Source organism: Apis laboriosa, unplaced genomic scaffold, assembly GCF_014066325.1.
Source record: "Apis laboriosa isolate Shangri-la unplaced genomic scaffold, ASM1406632v1 scaffold21_cov150, whole genome shotgun sequence".
In the NCBI taxonomy this organism is placed as follows: domain Eukaryota; kingdom Metazoa; phylum Arthropoda; class Insecta; order Hymenoptera; family Apidae; genus Apis; species Apis laboriosa.
This window is the reverse complement of record NW_025222365.1, coordinates 2,309,037-2,333,422: the sequence shown is the minus strand read 5'-3', so window position 1 is coordinate 2,333,422 and position 24,386 is coordinate 2,309,037. Positions and strand designations below refer to the sequence as shown.

The 24,386-nt window shown below is 36.6% G+C and overlaps 3 protein-coding genes across 9 annotated transcripts; 1 reads left to right on the top strand and 2 right to left on the bottom strand.

Annotated features, from left to right (window-relative positions):
* Nucleotides 1-1,143: 1,143 nt before the first annotated feature.
* LOC122712947 (atrial natriuretic peptide receptor 1-like) lies at nucleotides 1,144-18,615 on the bottom strand. 5 transcript variants are annotated; one of them, XM_043933004.1, is made up of 25 exons: nucleotides 18,524-18,615; nucleotides 17,657-18,448; nucleotides 17,373-17,543; nucleotides 17,126-17,300; nucleotides 16,778-16,986; nucleotides 12,418-12,813; nucleotides 11,885-11,999; nucleotides 11,279-11,613; nucleotides 11,014-11,105; nucleotides 10,775-10,913; nucleotides 9,294-9,375; nucleotides 8,834-8,969; nucleotides 8,217-8,294; nucleotides 7,965-8,042; nucleotides 7,721-7,825; nucleotides 6,998-7,244; nucleotides 6,527-6,685; nucleotides 3,468-3,544; nucleotides 3,308-3,399; nucleotides 3,085-3,234; nucleotides 2,805-2,997; nucleotides 2,544-2,718; nucleotides 2,335-2,433; nucleotides 2,171-2,262; nucleotides 1,144-2,093 (listed from the first exon to the last, which is right to left on the bottom strand). In XM_043933004.1, exons 2-25 carry the CDS (start codon nucleotides 17,871-17,873, stop codon nucleotides 1,350-1,352), a joined length of 4,356 nt encoding a protein of 1,451 aa, XP_043788939.1. In that variant the 5' UTR covers nucleotides 17,874-18,448; nucleotides 18,524-18,615; the 3' UTR covers nucleotides 1,144-1,349. The 5 variants fall into 5 exon arrangements, with proteins under 5 accessions (XP_043788939.1, XP_043788940.1, XP_043788938.1 ...); XM_043933005.1 differs by lacking the exon at nucleotides 18,524-18,615 and having other exon boundaries at nucleotides 17,657-18,164; nucleotides 18,276-18,475; XM_043933003.1 differs by lacking the exon at nucleotides 18,524-18,615 and having other exon boundaries at nucleotides 17,657-18,475.
* Nucleotides 18,616-19,522: 907 nt separating this feature from the next.
* LOC122712819 (DNA-directed primase/polymerase protein-like) lies at nucleotides 19,523-21,556 on the top strand. The gene is made up of 3 exons (XM_043932742.1): nucleotides 19,523-19,950; nucleotides 20,018-20,808; nucleotides 20,888-21,556. Exons 1-3 carry the CDS (start codon nucleotides 19,624-19,626, stop codon nucleotides 21,093-21,095), a joined length of 1,326 nt encoding a protein of 441 aa, XP_043788677.1. The 5' UTR covers nucleotides 19,523-19,623; the 3' UTR covers nucleotides 21,096-21,556.
* A 135-nt stretch (nucleotides 21,557-21,691) lies between these two features.
* Nucleotides 21,692-24,382, bottom strand: LOC122712818 (stAR-related lipid transfer protein 7, mitochondrial-like). 3 transcript variants are annotated; one of them, XM_043932741.1, is made up of 7 exons: nucleotides 23,712-24,382; nucleotides 23,453-23,607; nucleotides 23,093-23,376; nucleotides 22,873-23,000; nucleotides 22,469-22,608; nucleotides 22,080-22,385; nucleotides 21,692-21,983 (listed from the first exon to the last, which is right to left on the bottom strand). In XM_043932741.1, the coding sequence occupies exons 1-7, from the start codon at nucleotides 24,104-24,106 to the stop codon at nucleotides 21,973-21,975; spliced, it is 1,419 nt and encodes a 472-aa protein (XP_043788676.1). In that variant the 5' UTR covers nucleotides 24,107-24,382; the 3' UTR covers nucleotides 21,692-21,972. The 3 variants fall into 3 exon arrangements, with proteins under 3 accessions (XP_043788676.1, XP_043788674.1, XP_043788675.1); XM_043932739.1 differs by having other exon boundaries at nucleotides 21,692-22,385; XM_043932740.1 differs by having other exon boundaries at nucleotides 21,692-22,385; nucleotides 23,093-23,361.
* Between the last annotated feature and the right edge of the window lie 4 nt (nucleotides 24,383-24,386).

Sequence of the window (24,386 nt, the reverse complement as noted above, 5' to 3'; positions counted from 1 at the left end):
ACTACGTTACGCGTTAGTTTTTCCGCATAACCAATAAGCAGATTTCGAAGATTCTTCGATTGAATTTCCATTGTGTTTCGCAATTGTGACTTTCGAACGAGGTCCAGCCTCTCTTTTTCTTTGTACACCGCAGATACATACAGTGTAAAACTTTAACTTTGCGTGAATGTGTGTGTGTGTGTGTGTGTGTGTGTGTGTGTGTGTGTGTGTGTGTGTGTGTGTGTATGTGCGCACTTATGTATAACTCATGCGTGAGAATCTAACGTACGGGGTATCACAAGTTAAAACAGGTTGCCTGATTATCTTCGACGCGATAAAAAAATATTACAAACGAAATTTAAATGCTTATCAATGGACGAATATGTGTTAATGTCGAATTCCAAAGATGTTTCTTCGGAATTTTTAAAATCACGGATTTTGTTTAAAATACATTCCTCAGTATATGAATGGTACTATAGAAGATAATTAGCTAGCCTCTTTTAACATGATTACCTTGTATAGATATATATATGTATGTACATATCTTTTACCAACATGGGAACGCGCAAAAATTTACTATTTTTTTTACATTTCTGTTCGATCGCTTATCTTTGAAATTTATTTCAGATAACTTTCATTTCTCGATAGAACACGTTTCGATCGAATCACGAAAATGAATAGCGCTCAATTACTATATGCTGCAAATAGAACGAGGAGGAAGACAAAATATTCGATCGATTTTTCCCGACTTTCCAAACTCTTTAATAGCTTTATTAAAATTAATATTCTCGTATTGCACGCTTCCACGCTTTTCAATCGATTCCTGCGCGCGTTAAATTTTACTTTACACGTCTCTCTTCTCGGATTTCGATGAATTTTTTTTTTTTTTTTATTAAAAAGCATCGATCCTTGGAAAGTATTGGCGTTATCCGTCGAAATACGAGACGAATACCTATAGAAAGAGAAAGAGAGAGAGAGACAGAGAGAGATAGAGAAAGAAGAAGAATGAAAGGATGGCTGAGAGGAAGGGAGAGAGAGACAAACCTTCGACCCTAGGAACTTATCTACCGCGAGGGCAGAATTATCTACCTTCTCCTTCGAGGTGCACGTTGGTCCCTCCTTCCTTCGATACAATAAATAACGATCGTGTTCCCGTAACGCTCATTTTTTTTTTTTTTTTTTTTTTTTTTTTTTACTTCGAAAGAAATTCTTTCGAACGTGTGGACCCAAATTTCGATCGGATAGTTACCGATCCGAAAGTTAATCAGCTGCTACTCTACATGATGATACACGTATATCGAGGATGATTTATTCGGAAGATCGCAAGGTGTGTATGTGTGTGGCGAGAATAAAAGAACGAAGGAAAGGAACTAAACTCTCGAGGGGGGTGTCGTGGGTACAAGGAGGGGTGCGCTCGAACCGCTTTCCGTGTGATTCGCCACGCTTTCGCTAGCTTGATAGGGCCGTCGCCCCTGTGAAAGATTGGTCGACGATGTCGAACCGAGAGAATGATTACGAGACGGTGAAGCGGACGAACCGTTGCTTATCGTACGTACACGACTCGTTAAACCGTTTCCCTTGGTAAATGTCTCTCCACCTTGTCTCTCCACCTTGCTCTCGTCCTTGTTACCGTCGTTCCAATCTCTATTTCCACCTCCACCTCCACCTCCACCATCTTCCTTCCCACCACCGCGGCCACCATCGCCACCACTTCTATCCTTGCTACCACTGCCTCCCTTGCCGCGATTCTGCAATTCCGGACTCCCGCCTTGTCCTCCAACCTGTTGTTCCCGATACTCTTGACCTTTCTGCTGACTCGACTGCGTTCTTTGCTGCTCTTGAACCCCCTTTTGCGCCGCCCGATGATTTTGTTCTTGACAATTCTGTTTGTTTGTCGTCGATTGAACCTCGTGCGTTTTCGATTGCACCGGTTGATACGCAGCTACGCTTCCACGATCCTCGTGAGATCGTGGTTGCTCGATCGACACTTGATTGCTCGTCGTTGTCATGGATGTTACTGTTGTCATCACCGAGGACACGGTGATTGTTTCTTGAACATTCCTATTCATTGGTTTTTCACCGATCAACCAGTAGGTGGTCATCGTACCTTTACCCTATAAATAAAACAGAAAATTTTGTAATAAAAAGAAGCATGGATATAGAATGAATAGTAGATGATAAAATTTTTAACCTTCAAAGTAACCTCGCCTCTACAAACGAGTTCAAACGTCCCAAAGGTATCTAGAATTTCTTTCGTCTTTGGGCTGACGTGGATCTTTAGAGCTGCAAATGGTAAAAATATAATACATATTCTTAAGAGGAAACGTTTGAAGAAATAAACCATACTGGCATTACCTTCTCCATTACTTTCCATCCTGGATGCGGTGTTCACAGTGTCCCCGAATAAACAATACCTGGGCATCTTCAGACCAACGACACCAGCCACGCAAGGCCCTGAAATAATGATACAGTCTTTTAAATACGTTTACGCGATTCATTGTTTTACTTGCGACGCAAGGAGAAATAAGAGATATAAGTGAAAAAGATTGTCGAGACATTTTTACCGGAATGCATTCCAATTCGAAGTTTCAGTTGCTCGTTTGGCCTGTGACGTATTCTAAACGTCATCACGGTGTCCCTTAACGCTAAACTCATCTTCGCGATTTCCCTGGCATGATTCGTTCCATTCCTCACCGGTAATCCTGACACCACCATGTAAGCGTCGCCTATCGTCTCCACCTAAGAAAAATAAATATATATATATATATATATATATTTACAAATTTGCTCGAGAAGAGACGATGCTCGTTTGAAAGCAACGTTACTTTATAAACATCAAAATTTTCTATGATAGAGTCGAAACACGTGTAAAGATCGTTCAATAAATCCACCACTTGAAGTGGTGTACTCTCGGCCGAGAGTTTCGTAAATCCTACGATATCGCTGAAGTAGATGGTGACTTGATCGTAAGTTTCGGCTATCACGCTCTGTCCAATTATCAACTGGGATGCGACAGACCTAAAAAAGAAAAAAAAAAATTGTACTCGACAAATATATCTTTTTTCTTGAAGATAAGTCGCGAAATAACGATTATCCTTCATTTACTTTGGTAACAACTGATACAAGAGTTCCTCGCATTTGCGTTTCTCCTCCAGATAATCCGCTGTACGTTCCTCCACCAACGTTTCTAAATTCGTCGCGTACTGCTCCATACGAGAGAGCAGATTATCGAGAATGTTGCTGCTCTCGTAATCTCTGAAATGAATACATAGAGGATTATGATAAAAGTCGAGAGATGGACAACAACTCGTGAAACACAAGAACTCACTTGTTAATTTTCCTTATGGTCTGCTTGAGCGCGGGAAAATCTGGTCTGTCTGCGGCGTCTTGCGCCCAACATTTCCTCATCAAGGTGGCCACCTGCAAGAGGCGTAGGTTTAGTTATATATAGCTAGAAATTAAACGCTCTCGAAATTGCGAGAAATTACCTCTTCCTCGACCGCAGCATCGTCGATCGCGGGTCTCAACGGAGAACCACCTCCTCTTTTCACTCCTTCCACTATTTCTGAAACAAGAGAGATATATATATATAAGCTACATAAGAAAGTTCTCCTCTATTTCATTATCGCGCGACATCACGTTTATACGATTATAACCAGGAAAGATATAGCGAGAAACGTGTATTGTACGGCGCGTCGGTTCGATCGTTCGTCTTACTACTACCGTTCAGTGAAACGAGTCTTGCCTGGTCGAACGACGATAGATTGCTTCGCTCGAAGAAAGGTGTCTATACAAGGTTGCGAGATATACATGGTGATTCTCTCGTGAGTGGAAAATAGCTTAATTTCACGATGTCTGTGTTATTATTTTTTTGACGAATCTTAGAGTTTAGATGATTGTTATTGATTAAACTTACTTCGGTAATTTATTCAAAGCATAATAATAATCGCAAACAAAGTGCAGTTGACAAACGGTTGTATGAAAAGCTAAACTAAATCAATTACAATATCTACTAGATTATTCGAGCATTTTAATAAATGATTACGTAAAGTAAACTTTTATTCGAAATTTTTAACTAGTTACTTTCTCTAATTTTTTTAACGCCCAACTCTGATTGAAATTCGAATTGCGAGAGAATTAATTTGTAATTTATAAAAAAAGAAACGATGATTGGAAGAAAATTGGGAGAAATAATTCTTCTTTGAAGAAGAAGAGTGACCTACTATGCCTGTACAAATCCTCCAAGAAGGCGTTGCAAGTTTCGCAGTTGAGGGTGCAATGGGGCCTACGGACTTCGAGCAAGGGGCTGACCGCCCTTCGAGGACTGGCCCCGCCGTCGGGACTTGCGCCCGGCATCGTAGGCAAAGTTAAACTACTCGTGCTCGACGTATTGCTTCTCTCCGCCATTTCCTCTCCTCTTTTCTCTATCTATCCCGATCACCACCATATATTTCTATCCATCATTCAAAATTCCACACTTCCTTTCTTCTCTCTCTCTCTCTCTCTCTCTCTCCACACATTTCCTCCTCACATTTTCTTCTTCGTTCTCGCTATCCATACACGCGGTTTATCGTGATATGAAACATGAAAAAAAAAGGTGTAAAGATTAAATTCTGCTTCAATGTTCATTTCTATCCATCATTCAAAATTTCATACTTTCTTTCTCTCTCTCTCTCTCTCTCGCCACACATTTCCTCCTCACGTTTTCTTCTTCGTTCTCGCTATCCATACACGCGGTGATATGAAACATGAAAAAGAAAGATGTAAAGATTAAATTCTGCTTCAATGTTTAATTAATTTAAATTATGATCAATATCGAATGATCGAGAACGACACGCGATTATTTCTATCGTATTACGAACGATCTTCTTTTTTTTTTTTTATTTACGACTTATTTCCCATCCCTTTTCGAACAAATTCCATCGGAAATCGCGCAAAAAAGAATACTCTGGCGATGAATAAAACCGATATTACTTTCTCGCTTTTACGCAACCCATTGTTTTCGTGTCCGACGAAATATCGTAAACGAGTTTCACATAGAAAATACAGAAGAAAAATCGATCGTTTCAACGTTTCGTTATTAATCGTTTTATCGTAATCGTTTTACAAAAGAGAGAGAAAGAGCAAAAAAAATATTTGATACGATCTAATATTCTCGCTTCACGCTAATGAAAACGAATAATCCCCCCCTCCCCCCCCAGCTAACACCGAGTTATATCCCGTTTATAGTTTTCGTTCCGTACGAAGTAATCAATTAATCGTCGGATCACTGGATACGAAATCAGGGTAATTGGGTTCGAAAAAGCGGGCACTGGGGGAGAGAGAGATGAGTAGACGAGAGAGAGAGAGAGACAGGCAGAGGGGGAGAGGGAGGAGAAATAGAGAGGGAGAGAGAGAGTCACAACAAGGGCGGGAGGGGGAAGAGAGTGTTGTGGAAGGGAGGCAAGAAGGGGGATGCAAGAGTCGAATATCGAGCAAAAAGGAAAATCGGGCCGCGTAAATGGAACGGTCGAGCGATTGGTAAACACAAGCGCGTAGTCGGAAGCGCAGGCATGCAGCCACGCAGCAGCAGACACGCAAACAATCGAGGCACGCAGCCACGCAGAAAGGCACACGAGCGCGCGCGCGCGCGCGCCACACACAGGCATACGCACACACGAACACGCGTCCTTCTTCGAAGGGTTGATACGGTTAATTAAACCATGGTGGTGGTCAGACCGACTTAACCGAGGTCCTGACCCCACGGTTCGCCGTACCACAGAATCTATCGTGTCTCTCTCGAATTTCACGTGTCGTCGTCGCACACGATCCTCCTTTTCGTATCCATATACGAGAAAAACAAAGATCGAAACGAGAGTGGAAGAGAGTGGGAAAGAAAGAGAGAGATAGAGAGAGAGATAGGTAGAGAGAGAGAGAGAGAGAGAGAGAGAGAGAGAAAGAGAGAGAACGTGGTTAACGTGGACTCGGGAGAAAGGGAGGAGGAAAACGGAGAAGCGACGAGGAAGCACGCGCGTGGCGAAGGCCGTGGTACGTTCCAGGACGCGTGAAAGCTTCGACTGAGCTTTCAACCCCGGTCTCGAAACGTTCCCAGCCTACTTGTGGCACGTTCCATCCTTTCATCGATCCTGGCGTCCGCGAAAACTGAGGTTGCGAATGCTCGTAAACTTCGTTACCGATTGATCTGACCAGGCGTCATAACTACGCGCCAACCAACCATTTTCCCTTCTCCTACGAGCCGCCCGCCCCCCGTTTCGTTTCGTTTCGTTTTCATCGTTTCTCCCGTTGTACCCACCCGACCACCACCAACGCGACGTGTCGCATCGCGGTCGATACGAAACTACTACTCTTAGAAACTGCCTTACCGATCGTTCGCTCGATCGGTCGGTTGATTCTGTTCTTTTTCTTTTTTTTTTCTTTTTTTCTAGTAGCTAACTCGGTTAGTAAAAGTAAGTAAGAAGGAATATATATGTGTGTGTGCAAGTACGTACCACGCGAGAGTACTTGAATATATTGAATATATATAAGAGATGCGAAGCAAGCGACTTACCTTGCGGGGAAAAGTCGTAATCTTCGCCCAAGTAAAATGGCCCCTGGCGTACCACGATCTCGTGAACGATTATAGCGAAACTGTACACATCGCCCTTCTGGGTGCCCTCGGGTGGCCGCCTTTCCATTCGCAATAATTCCGGTGCCGTCCACAGCTGCCCTGTTCAAACAAGAATATTTTAAGGTCGCGATCCTTGCTACATTCACTATGTACGATAATGTACAGACGTGTTTGAAAAATATATATACATGTATATACAGCTGAGCAACCAGCCAGTGTGCACAGAGGGAACGAAAAAGAGGCAAAGGTGTGGTTGACAAGCACAATCAATGGAACGTGGACACGGATCAGTCATTTGACCCGGTTCCTTTGAACGCGACTCTCTTTACCCACCTGCTTTATCCCTTTCCCTCTCGATTTATCTCTTCCCCAACTAAATGAATTCGACTATACAAAACTGTACTCGCTCACCCCTCCAAAACGCGTAATTGTTCTTGTCGACTTCCGCCCCGCAGTAAGCAGGCCTCCTCAACTCGTGCAATCCAAAGTCGGCGATCTTGAGGACGAAGCGTGAATCGACCACGCAGTTGGACGATTTCAGATTTCCATGACTCTTCACCTCGGACGCGTGAAGATACACCATCCCTCGCACGATATCGTGGATCAACGATCCACGGAACACCCGATCCAATTTGATCTGCTCGTTTTCCAATATATCCTGTTTTCGAGGGGAATAAAATCGCATTAAATGTCGTATTGAAATTTATTCTCATCGTGGAGTGTATGGATGGATATTAAGAGGGAAGAAGCGAAAAAAACTTTAATCTCGAGAATTCGATTAAATTTTTAATCGAGCTCGATAACGAATGCATGCCGCGGACGCGGCGGTCACACATCGACCTCGGTCAAAGTTAATCCCATCTCTCTCTCTCTCTCTCTCCCTCTCTCTCTCACTCATACTCACTCACTCACTCACCGCGGACCGTGAGATAGGTGTACGTACACGTATACGTGTATTAACGGCTAGCTGCTATTAGGGGCTAACTTTTGTTCCGCGCGTATCAACAGCTTTGTTACATTCTCTTCGTGTGCATCCCCTCGTTACAAGTGTATTACAGTACATACGAGTTTCGCGAGAAGGAAATTAGAACGGATTTAAGAGGGACGTATTGTAATGAAAATTTATCGACCAACCTGGAGAGATCCTTTCGGGCAGTACTCGGTCAAAAGGCAACAGTACGGTGGTTCGATGCAAGCACCGTAAAATCGGACTAGGTGATCGTGTTGAAGATCCTTCATCTGCGCGCGCAAAAGGGAAATAAAATTGAGAATAAATTTAATATCTACGTTTTTTTCTTGAATCGATAAACTCTAACTCTAACTTTTTTCCCTCGTTCGATAGAACGTTTTTAAATCGAAAATTTAAAGAAAAACTCACCCGTTTCAATTCCAGCAACAAAGGCCGTGAGATTTCCACCTTTTTCCTCAGTATAAGTTTTATGGCCACTGTAGAGTTCTGCGGCGAATTGCATTACGTACGTGTATGTATTATGAAAAAACGTTAATTTTCGTTAATTACGATCCGCGAGCGAGAAGGAAGGAAGGCAATAGAAAGAGAGAAAGAAAGGAAATAACACGCGAAGTAAGGTAAATTTAGAGACACGTCGTTTTACCATCAGTAAGGTCGAACCTTGTAAATTCCGGTTGGAATGTAGACGTTTCTGTCTATTTCACCTGGCATACTAATATTTTCGTCCGAGTATATGGTCTGAAAGAAAAGAAGTTTTTTGATTCGAATTTCGAACGCCTTCTCCCCTAAGTCTAAGAAATCGCATCGTGTAAATATATCGTAAAATATTTTTCACACGATCTCATTTACGCGATCCAAAAATGGCATAAAGATAAAAGAAATATTCGACCGAGCATTTTATCCGCTTCCCTTTACAATATGTATACACACATATTTTCTTTTTAAAATTCTTCCAAAAATTCAATACAATTTTCCACGTGTAAAAGCATATATATTATACTCGTTTTCCCATTTTTTTCTCTCTTCTCTTTTCAAATAATTCCAACGAAATTTTATAATTTCGAGCCAATTTTTTAATCATATTTTTACTTATTTGAAAAGAAGGAAAAAAAAAAAGAAAGAGGGGAAGAAAAACGAATTGTATGCGAGAGAGTTTGCAAAAGTTGAATTAATTGGTAATCATCGAGGCGCTCATCGACGATGCACTCAGGTTGAGAGCATTCTTTTTTTTTAAACTTTCATATTCACAAAGTGGAGGTATAATATTTCTCATTCACCAGTTGACTACCACGCATCTTGTTCGCGATCAAGGAAAACATGGAGCCTCGGGTTTTCGCGTTCGGCACGAAGATGATATCGTTCCAGTGCACCTTCCACGTCATAGAAGCTATTTCCGCCTCGAGCTTAAAGTGCCTGGAAACAGGAAAGAAAGAAAGAATGTTTTTTCCACGTGTTGAAAAGAATTCAAGATGGAGGACGGATTTGCATGGAAATCCGTTTTCACCCGTTCGATATTCGTCGGCGAATGCTTAAACTAGCTCGCCTAACCTCCCCTTTAATTCGCACTGTATCTACGAATCTTGAAATTAATAGGATTAATATGTGGTAAGGAAAAGGAGAAGAGAGAGAGAGAGAGAGACGGAGAAAAGTCGGGGAAGAGAAGAAATGGAGGCCAATCCCTGTTTCTTGATCGAGAGATAGGCAAGCTATTATCGATTATATCTTGCTACCCCTTACCTGTATATGAACACCGAGCCGACGAAGAGAAAGACGACGATAGAGCTCAAGACCATCGAGAGAATCGCGTATCCTGGAAGAGCTGAAACAAAAGAAAACACCGTGATGAATATAAATTATTATTAACCCTTTGTACTTCAGATCTGTTTCGCTCGAACCAGCAACTCCAGACTCAGACACCCGCGCGTTTGGTGCGCTTGATGGCCTCATAAGATTACCATAAGATAATTACTCATAAGATAAGATTACACCTCATAAGATTATACGTAAAGAGGTTAGGAACCTATTTATGAAGCGATATTCTAAAAAATCAAACATAAATAAATATTGTCGCCGGTCAAGTTATCGCAAGTGACGTTAACTCAAGTGGTGACCGAGAGTCACCGTTGGAGAGCAAAGGATTAAAATTATTATAATATATATATTATAATAATACTATAATATATATAATATACATATATTATATATATATTATATGCAATATAATATATATATAATATATATAATTACTATATTATAATAATCCAAATAGTGCTGGAAAATGATCGCTGGAATTACGGCATTACTCGAGTGGTGACCGTTGGAGAGCAAAGGGTTAAAATTATTATATTATATATTATAATAATACTGTATATAATACACTATAATATATATAATATATATAATATACTATAATATATAATTACTATAATATATTATAATAATATTTGCCGCATCAATCCAAATGGTGCCGGAGAGTCATCGCTGGAATTACGATATTAAGTCAAGTGGTGACCGAGAGTCGTTGGAGAGCAAAGGGTTAAAATTATTATAATATATATATTATAATAATACTATAATATATATAATATATATATTATATATATAATATATATAATTGCTACATTATAATAATCCAAATGGTGCTGGAGAATGATCACTGGAATTACGGCATTAATTCGAGTGGTGATTGAGAGTCACCATTGGAGAGCAAAGGGTTAAAATTATTATAATATATATATATATATTATAATAATACTATATATAATAATATATATAATATATATATATTATATATATAATATATATAATTGCTATATTATAATAATCCAAATGGTGCTGGAGAATGATCGCTGGAATTATGGCATTAATTCGAGTGGTGACTGAGAGTCACCATTGGAGAGCAAAGGGTTAAAATTATTATAATATATATATATATATATTATAATAATACTATATATAATAATATATATATAATATATATAATATACTCTAATATATAATTACTATAATATATTATAATAATATTTGCCATATCAATCCAAATGGTGGCGGAGAGTGACCTGGCTGGAGTTACGGCATTAATTCAAGTCACCAGTTAAAATTAAAAAAAATGGACTCGCATCTTTTTATGGAGAGAGTATTTGAATGAAAAGATGACAAATCAGAAGGATTATATCATTAATCCTTGTATACAGGATTTTCAATTTGGAAGGACTTACTATTATCAGGGCACAAGGAGCCGTCGAAACCGCAAGTGGGTGTATCAGGTGGTGGTTTTGATCGGCCACCCGACCAATGAATCCTTTTCCCAGCTACGTATTGCAATGTCTTATTGGCACCGTAGTAATTGGCGACGATCTACACTCAATATGTATATACACAATGTGTATATATATTTAATATACGTGTAATCAAAGATATATATATATATATATGGATAATCGAATATTTATTTTACCTCGAATTTCGACGTTTCTGGATTCATGTCGAGAAGGGAGTAATCCGCTATTCGATCCCCATTCTCGTCGATGTTCACGTCTCCGGTTATACCTGCAATCAAAACAATCGATCTTGCGGCTCGAGGACTCGAGCTGATGATAGATAGATAGATAGATAGATAGATAGATAAATAGATGGAATGATTACAAAACGGCGGAGTTTAATTAGAATTTTTCTGAAGGAATATTCCAACTGGATTAAAAGGGAGAAATAAGACGCCACACCTTTGAAACTTCTACCCCACATTCTCCGTGTGAGGTCACCGCCGTCCAGATTTATTCTGTCAGGATGTTCCGGTAAGCTCTCTTTAAGCGCGAGGGCGTAAAGTATGACCGCATCGTAAAACGCGGTCACGAAAGTCGAGACCGAGTTGCTCCCAAAAGTGAAATTGTATCTTGTTTGCGCGAGCGCTTTCACCTCTCGCGAAAAATTCAAATATTCGATGTTGTCGGGGGTTCGAGCGGTGACCGTTAACAGTGCTTGATAAGCTTTCCGCGCTTTTTCGTTCCTTTCCACCGTGTCGCCCTCCACCCTCCATGGCTCCTTCGAGTTGTTATCGCTGAAACAACGAAACACGAATGACAATTTCTTGAATCAGAAGTCAAAATCTATACTCGAAACGTATATAAATATATTCGTAAATATATAAATATATATATTCGTAAAATTAATTTTAATTCGAAAATTTATCCATTTTCAATAATTTTTTCAAAGGAGCGAATCGACGGTTTAACGCGCAACGTGAATTCGAAGCCGTGCGGTTTGTGGTCGAAATTTAATGGCTCCGAGGAAGGTGGTCGAAACCAAGCTTCGCACGTTTCACACGTTACCTGGACGAGAGTTCTATGGAAAAGAACACGTATTCCCCGGAATCGACCATTCCAAGCTGTTCCGCGGCCAAAAGTATCTCTCTGATGGTCGTCGAATTGGCACACATCACCACGACTGAAACGAAGGAGAAAAAAAAAAACCTGTTTATCTTTCTATCTGCGTTTCCGTTTATTCCGCGAGACGAGACTCTCTGCCAATTTTAACCGTCGCGTCGTACTTTCCCGCATCGAATAAAAAGATATACATATATATATATATATATTCGACTGTGCCATTTTCTCGAACAACAAAATTGACGACACTGTTAAAAATTCGTTAAGTTCTGGCCATGATCTACATGTTAAATTTCAAGAATTTTATCGCTGTTGCGAGAGAATCGAATTTTTTGGAACAGTTAGACTGAGGAGAATAAGGCTGTCTCCTATACGCGATATAAATATTCCCAACTTGCGATATTCGCATTTAACGAATCCTTTGGGAATAAATCGGGGGGGGGGGGNGGAAATCTAAATCTTATCTAATCTGAACTTACTTCTGGCGGATTTCGCGAGAAAAGTGAGCAAATCTCGATAATCTTGGACAGTGGTCGTTTCCTGGTTGAAACTTTTGTGAACCGACGTTTGACCGAGGGCCGTGAAAACAGCGCCCAAAGTAAAGTGGCATTCCGAATTGCCACGGCTGCTGGCCATCGCGTGATTGTGATAAAGCAGACCGGCGATTTTCCATCCGAATCGCTCCAAGATATGTCTGAGCGCCTCGCCTACCAGCCGATGAGAACCCATCATTCTGGTCAACGTTGGATAATGTTCGCTCTTGTAACGGAACGCTTCGGCCTGAGCACCTGCGGTCAACACGGGGATACCCCATATACCGGCGTATCGGGCCACAGGTGCTATCACGTAGTCGCATACAGGGCCGAAGAAAGCATCTGAACAAATTATAAAATTTTCGTTCAAACGCGTTTAAAACTCTCCTTACTGTTCCGGCTAGTTATTAGCCTCGATAATTACTAAGAATCGAAGTTCATAAGGGATACGAGGGTGTATTTCGATACTTCGGGTGAGTTCGGGAAGAATCGGGCGAGTACGGAAAAAGTCGGGCCAACTTTGAAAATCGGATGAGTTCGTAACTAATCGGATGAGTTCGGAAGAAATCGGGTGGGTTCGGATTAGTATCGAAGACGAATAATTACTGTTATAATATTGTTAATAATATTGTCACTTATTATTGTTTCTATATTACATTAATATTATTATGCGAAAAATACGTGAGAATCGCAAAGAAATGAAACGAGAGAAATTGCAGAAATTGTAAGTCGAAGCACGCGCATTACATTTGTTGGATTAAGAAATGTTCGAAAGAAAACTGGGAGAAAAGATACGATACAATACGCGCGAAGAGTCATGAAATAAATTATAGTGTTGAAAAATTTATGCGATGAGAGAATGCGACCCATAATGCGATTAGCGTTAAAAAGAAAAAAGAATATTCCTCGTAAAGATCTTTTCATTCGATCGATACAATGAACCGAGAATTTACTTCGAATATAGAAAATTTCAGTTAGCGCGTTTGAGAAGATGGAATTGAAATATATTCGCGTATACACGTGTGTCGTGTGTGAAAAGAAAAACGGTCATTGCTGATGATTCCCGCGTGTTCAATCGAGACTGCTTTACTGCTTCTCGTCACGTAAACACAGCTTAACGCGCGATATGAAGAATAGTTGGATAGAGGAAAAGACACCGTTAATATTCGTTTGACTGAGAGAAGGATTCAGCCTCGATGGTTATCGCGAAAAAGACGACGATTCGGTTAATTGGCGGTGGACCAAAAAAAAAAAAAAAAAAGAAAGAGGGGACAGAGACAATGATCTTGTACCAGTAGAGAAGCAATTAAACGGAATTGAGGAGATATGTAACGATCTCGTGACAGAGAGGGAAAAAAGGAAAGGAAAAAGCGAGCATAAAACTCGAACGAGAGACGGTCCAATAATCGATGAAAAATGGACGAGCACAAAGAATATGATATCAATCTGATAATTTTTAATTCTACGATTTGCTTACGAATGAATCCAAACAGCACATCATTGAAATGTTTATTAACCGAATTTTCGTTCTTAAATTGAAACAATAAAACTGAAAGATCCATAAGATCGATCTCCGTCGGTTGGCACAATTCGAATCGTAACTATAAATCTTTTGATGTAATTCGATAACGACTTCCGCGATAAAACAAAAAAGAAATGACGAACAAGAAAACACTCGTAAACAATTCTAATTATAGAATTAGCGATAAGGGAATCGATCGGTAATTATTTATTATTTAGAAATTTTATTAAGAAAATTTATCGAAAATTGAAATCGAATTGGCCGATATAAAAAAATCAAGAAAAGAGAGAAATATTAAGGACGAATGACCTGCCGTCCGGTTGATGTAGAACTCGAATGCGGCCAATGGGCCGTACGTGCTGGAGCATCGCGAATTTCGATAATCAACCGTGATATTCCACCCTGGTAACAGTCCTCTCGCAGAGCTAATTGCCTTAACTGCGAGTAGAACAGCTGGCAGTATCCGCGGCAAGCTTTGTTCGTGATGAAAATCGGCCGGCGCTATCACTGCCAGTTTCACCTCTGTTTTGAATGATAACCGTGTTTCAATACACTCGTTCGCGCGTTGTTCGATTACGATATTATTTACACTCGCAAACATCGTTGTCAGGAACAAAATCAACTGCACCGATAAATCGCTTCCGCGCTTTTGCATCTCGTTTCCGCTTTGATCGATCGCTCACGGACATTCGAATCCGATTACTTTCGTTCGTATCCGATCATTCCTCGACGAGCGGTGTCTCTTTGAAACTTATTTTCGTCCATTTTTATTTTTTTCTGACTCAAACGTTCCATATTCGCTTCTTATTAACCGTTTTAAAATCCTTATGTTGCAAGTATCGATAGTTACAATGATTTTCTGTCGTTACGTATCGAGAATCAATTAATCGATGATAATCGATACATAATCGCGAATCGAAATCTATCGATACGATGATATACTTTACTATGCGTAGTGCGATGATTGCGCGCGCATGAGAAATTCGACTGTATAATAGAAAAGTTTGCGCGCGAATCTTTAGCCATGATGAAACGAATTCTAATGAAAAATGTATCCGATTAAAGAATTAAAATTTCCGCTTCTTTCTTCTTTCTTTCTCACGGACAAATACACAACACGCGTGTGCACGCATACACACGATCTCTTCTGATTTTTCTTTCTTTTTTTCCCGAATACGTGTCACGCATCGACATCACAATTAAAAATACACAGTGTGATTTCTTTCAAAGAGAAAGAAAATTTGCAGACGAGCGAGCTTGGACCCACGAATGAAACTGAGCTAATCTCCAAAGCCCTCCCGCTTTACTCTGAATCGCGCCTCCACCGATGCTGAACGATCGTTCTGTTTCTTTTTCTCTTTCACAGTTCTCCCTTTCTGTCCTTCTCTCATTTTCCGCTTCACCCCTCTGATGGAAACCACGCACCAAGGATAGAAGTCCGCGCTACACCTTGCTGCGCCGATTCCATCGAAGATAGGTAGGAGAAGGTCAAGAACGCATGCGTCCTTGTCCCGTTCGTTCTCTCATTCTTTCATACGATATTAATGTTTCATATTTTACGAATTTTATTTTATAATCGTATCGTTATTATATCATAATCGCTGCAAAATCTATTCTTTTTTGCAATCTGTTCTTCTATTTTGATTTGAATAAATAAGAATGAATATAACTTATCGACGAAAGAAAGAAAAATGATTTGCATTATCGACAAAAGGTATATCCCTTATCGACAGAAGCAACGAGATTATTAGGGCGAGTTATCGTTTAAATATAAAATTTAGAAACTCATGTATCATGATTAACTGGCAAACGGTGAAAAGAGAACATTGACTAGGATAAGAAAGATCGATCGAAGAAGCCTTGTAACACTTTGAATGGATATCAATCGCGTGTATGTTTTTTTTTATGTTATTTGTTAAGAAAATGTTTAAATATAGATGTTGTGACGCGTCCATCTCATATCGTACCGTAACAGAGCAATAATAGAAATACTATGTCTCACTGATGATAAGGTGTTGTGATAACACGCTCAGGAAACAATGTGATAACATCAACTTCGGTTATTGATACGAATAATGAAATCGATGATCGTAATTCTATTTTCCTCATTTTCTCGATTGAACGCGAAGAAAATATGAAAATGATGAGAAATGAAATCGCGACAATGACCGAACAAACGATAGAACAATAACGACAAGATGTGTCGGTAAAAATGTTATTTGCGTTAATATGCAAAGTACAAAAGCGTTTTATCATTAAATTACCATGACTCATTGTTATATGCAAGATATATCCGCTAAAATCGTTTCCTTTTAACGATGTTGATTCGTCGATGTAACAGCCCCGTTCAGTTACCATGATAAAAAGTATGCTCAAAGTCGAAGCGTCAAGATAAAAAGTGCGCGTTCAATTATGTTTTTATCTGGCTTACTGTGTAGGTATACACGGAAACGTGATATGCATCTTTTCTCGTTGCATCTGTTTCTCGTACGATTTCGTCTAAAATCTACGTATCGTGTTTATTCACATGCATCGGAAAGATCAGAAGCAACGGTGAAATTTCGACAGAGATATATCTCGTATTGGTACTCCAATGATCATTCGTGGAAACGCATTTGCATAAACGTTTACAATATTGGCCGATGATACGCGAAACGTGTCAAAAGATGATGTATGTTTCAATACATATGTTGATACTTAACAGCGACGGTTACACTCAGAGAGGTTAGAATCAGAGACTCTCGTCAAGTCGGTAAAAAGAGAGAAAATGCTTGACTAACTTACCACCGTACCAATTGCCCACGTGATTTTGCAACGCCTCCGGATAATCTTTAGGAACGGTAGTTTCGACATCGAACGTGCCGAACGTAAAGTTTGGCTGCTTCTTGATAAATTCTACCATGGACTTCATCATTAGCTGACAAGTATGTCTGCCGGCGAGCTGACTCTGTCCGTTAGTCGCGTAGACCAGATGCACCTTCCGCCACTCGTATCTGCGGTAACGTTACAAATTACCGAAGCTGAAGCTAACGCAAAAGCTTGTGTGAATCGGTTTCAAAGTGATTCTCTCTAACTGATAGCTCCCCAGCTGATTCTCCAGCTGATTCGCCAGCTAATTCTTCTCCCATTTACCGATTCATCAAAGCGATGAAAAAATTGGCGAGATCTCTGAAGGCCAAATTTCCAACTCGGGTTGTCATAAAGTACTCGTCCTTGCATTCTGTTTTCTTTTGCGTAAAATCGAAGGTGAATCCACCGGTAGTAATTAACGGCGCGCCAAAAAATTTTACCACTCTGCCAACGGCCGCTGAATTAAAAAAATCGTACTTCCTTTTGAACATATGAAACTGTTGATAGATCCGCGGTATACAATACTTACCTACGCAATAATCGCAAGCAGGGCCGAGGAACAAATGTACGCAATTCGAGAAGCTATCGATCGCGCCAATTTGGGCGTATGTTGCATCGCAATGATCGTCTTGCGAAAGAAACTTTAATTTCAACCAAGAAGGTAAAAGACCTCGTAATTTGGCTTCATAGACGGCCAAATCTATAAATTGAACCAATGACAAGTCTCTGAGACAATGAGTATTATTGCTACTATTACTATGTTTATAAAAAATATTTTACTTGTAAAAAAATATAATGACGAGGAAAACTTACCGAGAACCGGAAGAACTTTCGGCAACGCTATATCAAAGCTTGGATCGGCTGGTAAGAGGAGAGCTACTCTCAATTCACAGGAAATGCCACCGTGACGATTTTTTTTACAAAGAGCTTCGCACTCACGAGCCAGTTGTACCTCACGACAAGTCATTTTCCCATTCACCGGACACGTTAGCCAGGCGATCGTCAATGCGATGATCCAATTGATACCCATGTATGTGTGAACGTTTCTCTATACGACTCTTCTTCCTTTATTCACGTTTCGTATACTTTTCTTTTTTTGAACGAGATCGTTGTACTATTCCGAACACTTGAACGAAAACGACGAAACCTCGTTCATCACTGTTTCGCTACTGGGCCGAATTATACGACCAACGATTCCCCTTTTCGAGTCCATCCTTTTCTTCGTGAATCTCCGCCCTCTAGTTTCTTTTTTCGATCGTTACGCCGTCGATCAGGATGAGCCAATTATCCGGACAACTCGACGATTCGAAGCATTTCAATCCTGAAGAAATCGCGATGCGATTTATTTTTCTAATTATTCACTCTCTAATTATTTTCAAACTTTTCCTGTTTAAATATTTCGAATAAGTGTCACGAATCTTTCCGCACTTACTATAAGATCATCGGAAATGATACGGTCCGATCCAAATTTCCAGTTTCATCGATCGGAGTAAAAGCAATTGCTGCGAAAGTGAATTTGGCGGCTCGCGTTACTATTGCACCCTTTTGTTTCACTTTGGCGGTGAAGTGGCGCGAGACTTCGATCCGAGAATTCGAAACAAGTTCCTAAGAACGAAAAGAAAACTACTGACAATTCCGTTCGATGATCTTAAATCGCATTAGCCAGTCGCAAACACCCACTTCTCGTTCTCACTCGTGTCGTGTTATCGCTGATTTTCTATCGCGTCGATTGATAATAGCTATCGAAAGCTATTCGCTCACCTCTTCTCACATTTTCTTCGACAACTTTGATTAATTACTTAATGTCATTCGTTTTAGGCGGATACATCTCCATCAAATATTCATTCTTTTATCACTCTTATCTTGAAAAAGAACCATGGATTTAGACATCATGTTAAAAAATCTGCATTTTTGTACTTACATATCATATTTTTTTTATTTGTTAATTAGTTTTTTTATTTTATATCATATCGTCGAATCTTATAGTAATTCATTATTCTGATAGCATTCTGATTAACTCCACATTGTGCATGATGTATATATAATATATATTGAAAACTAATCCAAATCTCTTAATTTTTAAATATTTAATTAATCTTTGAAAATGCTGCAAATAAAAAGATAAAAATAAAAATTTCAATTTCAATTTAAAAAAATCCTTAACAAAAAAATCATTTTATATCTTTTTTTTATAAATTTTATAAACTTATTATTATAAATAATAATGAATTCATACAAACGATGTATTTATTAAAAAGAGAAAACTCTTCGATTCCAATCAATTCGATTCTGATCGATGAATTGATATACGAATTGTTCAGAAAACATTTATTTCTCGATATTTTGAATGCTATGGATTTAAATTCTAAGTAATACTCATATTCTTATTCTACAGTTAAAATAATAAATATCTCAATATATATTTCAAATATTTTAAGTACAATTTTCATGAATTTAAGTCGTATTGTAATTGTATTATTTTGAAAAAAAATATAAAAAAAATACAAATTTATATAAAATTAATTTTTTATTAATTTTATTAATATCTGATAATCATAGAATTTAATAATCTCTAAAAAAGTTTTGAAATCTTCCTTAAAAATATATAATAATTTATTTGCTTTCTCAGTAACGTACAAATAGACACGTTCCGAAAAATTATATGTGGTTTCATCTCACTTAAATTGCCTAGTTCATGAATATATTTTATGGCAAAACAATGTATTATTCGATACTTAGGTTAAATTTTGTTTATTCAAGTTTTCAACAAGAAATTAAATATGAGCGTTATCAATACGAATAAATTTTACAACATCGAAACGATTAAAAAATTACAGGATATTGAAAAACGAAAATCTAATAATGAATTACTGAAAAAATCTTCAAAAATGCCATTGAGCATTTTAAAACCATCTATGTTTTGGATGGAATTTAAAAAACAAGTAGATGCACTTAATATGGCTTCAAAAGAAAGTAATGATTATGATATGCTTTGTACTTTTGTTTATCAGAAAGACAATGGTTGTCGTAAATTCGTAGTGGCTCATCCTGAAATATATTGGTGGTATTACAAGGATCGATCAGAAGAAAGGCGATGCTCTTATGAGGTAATGTATGTTTCATTGTGTATTTAGAGAAACTATACGTAGAAATAATGCAATAAATTTAATCCAGGTAATTCCTGAAAATTATCCTTGCCGATTATATTTGGACTTAGAATATTCGATCGAAATAAATTCGGAAAAAAATGGTCCTTTTATGACAAATATGTTAATCGATATTTTTTGTGCGTATCTACTTGAACATTGGCGTGTACCTTGCAATAGATATAATGTAATTAATTTAGATTCAAGTACTAACGAAAAATTCAGCAGACACGTTATATTTAATGTTAAAAATATAGCTTTTAAAGATAATTACCATGTCGGTAAATTAGTAAAATCAGTATGTAATGATATATTGCATTATATTACATTTAAGGAAAAAGAACATAATATTTTAAGTTGTTTCGATAGATCGCTAGTTGAACGATTGATTGTTAAAACGAAAACAGGCAAAAAATTATTTATTGATACCTCAGTTTATACTAAAAATAGACATTTTAGAATATATAAATCTACTAAATGGGGAAAACAATCAAATCTAAAAATGGCCAATGATTGTCAATATATTCCATTCAATACAACCAATGACAAAGAATTAAACATATTTTTAGATTCTTTAATATCTTATTTTGTTATGAAAAAAGATTTAATATTATTAGAATATTTACAAAATGGTACTGTAAATACAAAATGTTTCAAAGAAGAAGTACACCAATATAATTATGAAGAAAAAAATAATGTCTGCTCAAAATATCCAATGTTGGATAAATATATTCACAGTATGATATATCCTGGAAAAATACGTCTATGTAAATATTTTGAAGATGTAAAAATATTGATATATGAAATTTTGGGATATAGGTATATATAATTTTTTATATATAATAATAAAATTATAAAACTAGTAATAGAATTAGCATTATTTTTTTTTTGTTAATAGGTATTGTGAAAATATTGACAGATGGCATAAAAGTAATAATATATTTTGGGTTGTAAACTTAAAAAATAAAACAATTTATCAAAAATGTCATGATCAAGATTGTTTTGGTTTTAAATCTAAACCAAAACAATTACCAGAAGAAATTTGTTTTCAAATTGATGAAGAAGGTGATACATTTTTGACTTCTGCTATAGAGAATATAGCATAGCATAGTCTTTTTGATATCAAAAGTTTTTATTGAGGTAGAGACATCTGAAAGACAATATCATTAAATGGAAACAACACATAAATAGGAACAAAGTTATTGTACAATCAGGTATATAATATACATCTTTCTTTCTATGATATTTTTTTTTGAAATTGATACAAATATTGTAATGTTAGAATATAAAACATTTTCATGCTTTCAAACTATTTGCAAATGTAAAATATATATAGTACAGTATAAATGCAAAACAATTATGCAATATCATGTCTAATATTGCAAATATTTTATAATCATTATATAGATTATTATGTGTATTATATTAAGATATATATTACATTACACAGATTATTTACAATTTTTATAAATAGTCAAAATAGATCAATTCATGTACACAGACATATATATATATATATTGTAATTGTATATAAGAAATTTGAATATATGTGCGTGTAGAAAATTAATTTTTCATATTCTATGCAATTATTTATATTTGCACTACCCTGAATGTACATAGATACAACATGGCATTTTGGTTGTGTTATGGACATGTAGCAAAAAGTTTGTATAAATTCCATCTGTTTACCTGACAATTTTTTATAATTGAACGTTTTTTCACATGTGTCCCTTTTTATGATACAATAAATAGTGTAAAAGAAACTAATTACAAATATAATCAGTCTCATTTGTTATCCTACAGAATATCATAAAAATAAAATATTATTTTTAAAAATTCTTCATGCTGATTTCATCGAAATTGTATATTTCATGTATGATATCATCGCTGATGTAACGCCGGTGATCCAATATATCCATTTCTACCTGTATCTTTGTATCGTGATCACGGATTACATTACCACTCTGCTCGTACAACATCATGTTAAAGACTTTCTATTGGTCAAAACCAATATCATTATTTCAAATATATTGCAATTATTGGTCAAACAAATAGTTTTGTAAGAAAAAAATAACGTAATAAACCCCTGCCTTCGTCGGTTGAGTCTTCTATATCTATATCTTCATCACTCATGTCACTCACATCACATGTATCACTTTGTTCCATTTCTGCAAATGTTAAAGTTTCGATTTCCTCAATAAGATCAGTTTCCTGTGTATCTCTAGCATCCAGTACTTCACTTTCTTTATCACTTTGTTCATCATCCACACTATGCTCAGAAATATCATCGTTTGCAAAAATACGATTAGCAGTAGAAATATTTGCATCTTTTGAAAGCTTATAATTTTGATAATTTTTCGATGCATGTCTCATACGAAGTAGAAAATCTGGCAATCCTAAAATATATATAAATATAAAGTTATACATATTAAAAAAAATCTTTTTTATATAATTTTTTATAAAAATATATAAGATATACCTGTCATTGTGACCCATGAAGTAATCGTAGATGGAACATTTACACCAGGATCATCAAAATAAGTTAAGCCAAATTCAATACCTGGTTGATGAATTTCTGTATAAGGTCTTATCACCATATATGACCAATATGTTGTGACTCTATTTGAATAATGTTAACAGAAAGTTCTTTTAAAGTTCTCTTCCTACTTTTTCATTTAGTTTACAATTCAAGTATTTTTACATAATGGAATATAAATTAAAAAAATGCTAATTGACTAATTCAATATATATAATGCAAAAATGCATGTACACACATACACACACACACATAATAAATATATATATTTACTTATTTATATATATAATGAATAAATTTCATGTTGTATAAGAATGAGAAAAAATTCTCAAAAGGACTTAGGATACCTGTATATTCCAGGTTTATTAGGCACATTGGGATGTTCCGTTACTTTACTTATAATTATGATTAACTGTTTTTCTTTATCAATAACCCATCGTCGTTGATATACATAGTCTCTGTTCATAAATAATCTCTAAAATTGCAATAAATATACAATATATATAATAAATAATAAAATTAAATTGGTATAAATAATCTTTATGTTATATATGGATTATAACATACCGGCCATATTGTTTCCCAATATATAATATCAATACCATTGTTATCAGATTTTTGTAATGATGGATCAGTATCTATAACTTGTAATTCTCGAGCAGTTACATCCCATTTTTTTCGATATTCAAGATCTATCTGAGTATGCAGAAAATCTTCGGCCGTAACATCCGAAAATGTACCATAAACTTTATATGAAAATAATCCTCCAAAATTTGGTTCTTCTCTTCTCCAAATAAGCATATCTTGTCGTTCTATATATGGTCTCCAACCGTCCGCTGAAATCAAAATAGCTATATGTTAGTTATATATAAATATGTTCATTACAAAAACAATAAGAATCAATCAAAAAAGAAAATATTTACGTACGATCTACATTGGAAGTGGCACTAAATTTTTCACCATAACATGTACAATAGTTTATTCCTGGTTGTGGATTATCTATGAGAATTCTTTGGTTACATTTTTGACAAATAACCGTAGTATCTTTTAATTTATAAATTCCTTCAATTTCCTGTGTACAACTAATAAGAAGAAGGCGTAAAATATAAATGAACAAAATAATCAATGTAATAAAAATATTCTGGCAAATTTTAATCTTTAAAAAGAAATATAAAAATAACTTTACCTATTTAATTCTTCTTCAGTTATTCTTTCACGATCCCAATTATACATCGTTACACCGATACTACTCGTTAGAAAATGTTTAGCATTTTTTAATGTACGACGCTTCCAACTTTTTATAAATTCTTTAAGCGCTACTTCATCCCATATTCGTGTATATAAATGAAATATTTGCAAACTCCTCCTAATACGTTGTGCAGCAATAAATTCAAATTGCCTTGCACAAGCTTTGGTTACTTGAACACGTTGTTCTTTCAACCAAAATGCTACTCTATCGCGATACTGAAGAAATCTTCCATAATTTTTGTATTGTCCGAAAGAAGCTAACCTGGTTCCGTTTCGAATGTAATTCGTACTTAACTGCTTTGATAATAAGCCGGAATATTGCATCACATACATCGTTAGTTTTGCTTTTATTTGATAATCCTTGAAGAAGTTTTTTCAAGTAAAATAAAAAGACGCTGGTTATTGTTTCTTTTTTTCTGTAAACTTGAATTATCTCGGGGAAATGTTTTATAGGTTATTTTAAGCTGCTTAAAGTTATAATTGTTACAAAATTAATCAAGAGACATTATTCTTTATATTGATTTCGATAAATGTTACGATAACGTATTCATCGTATTTTTATTTAAAAAAGAACTAGAAATTACTTGTGAAAGTTGTAAAACATGATAATATT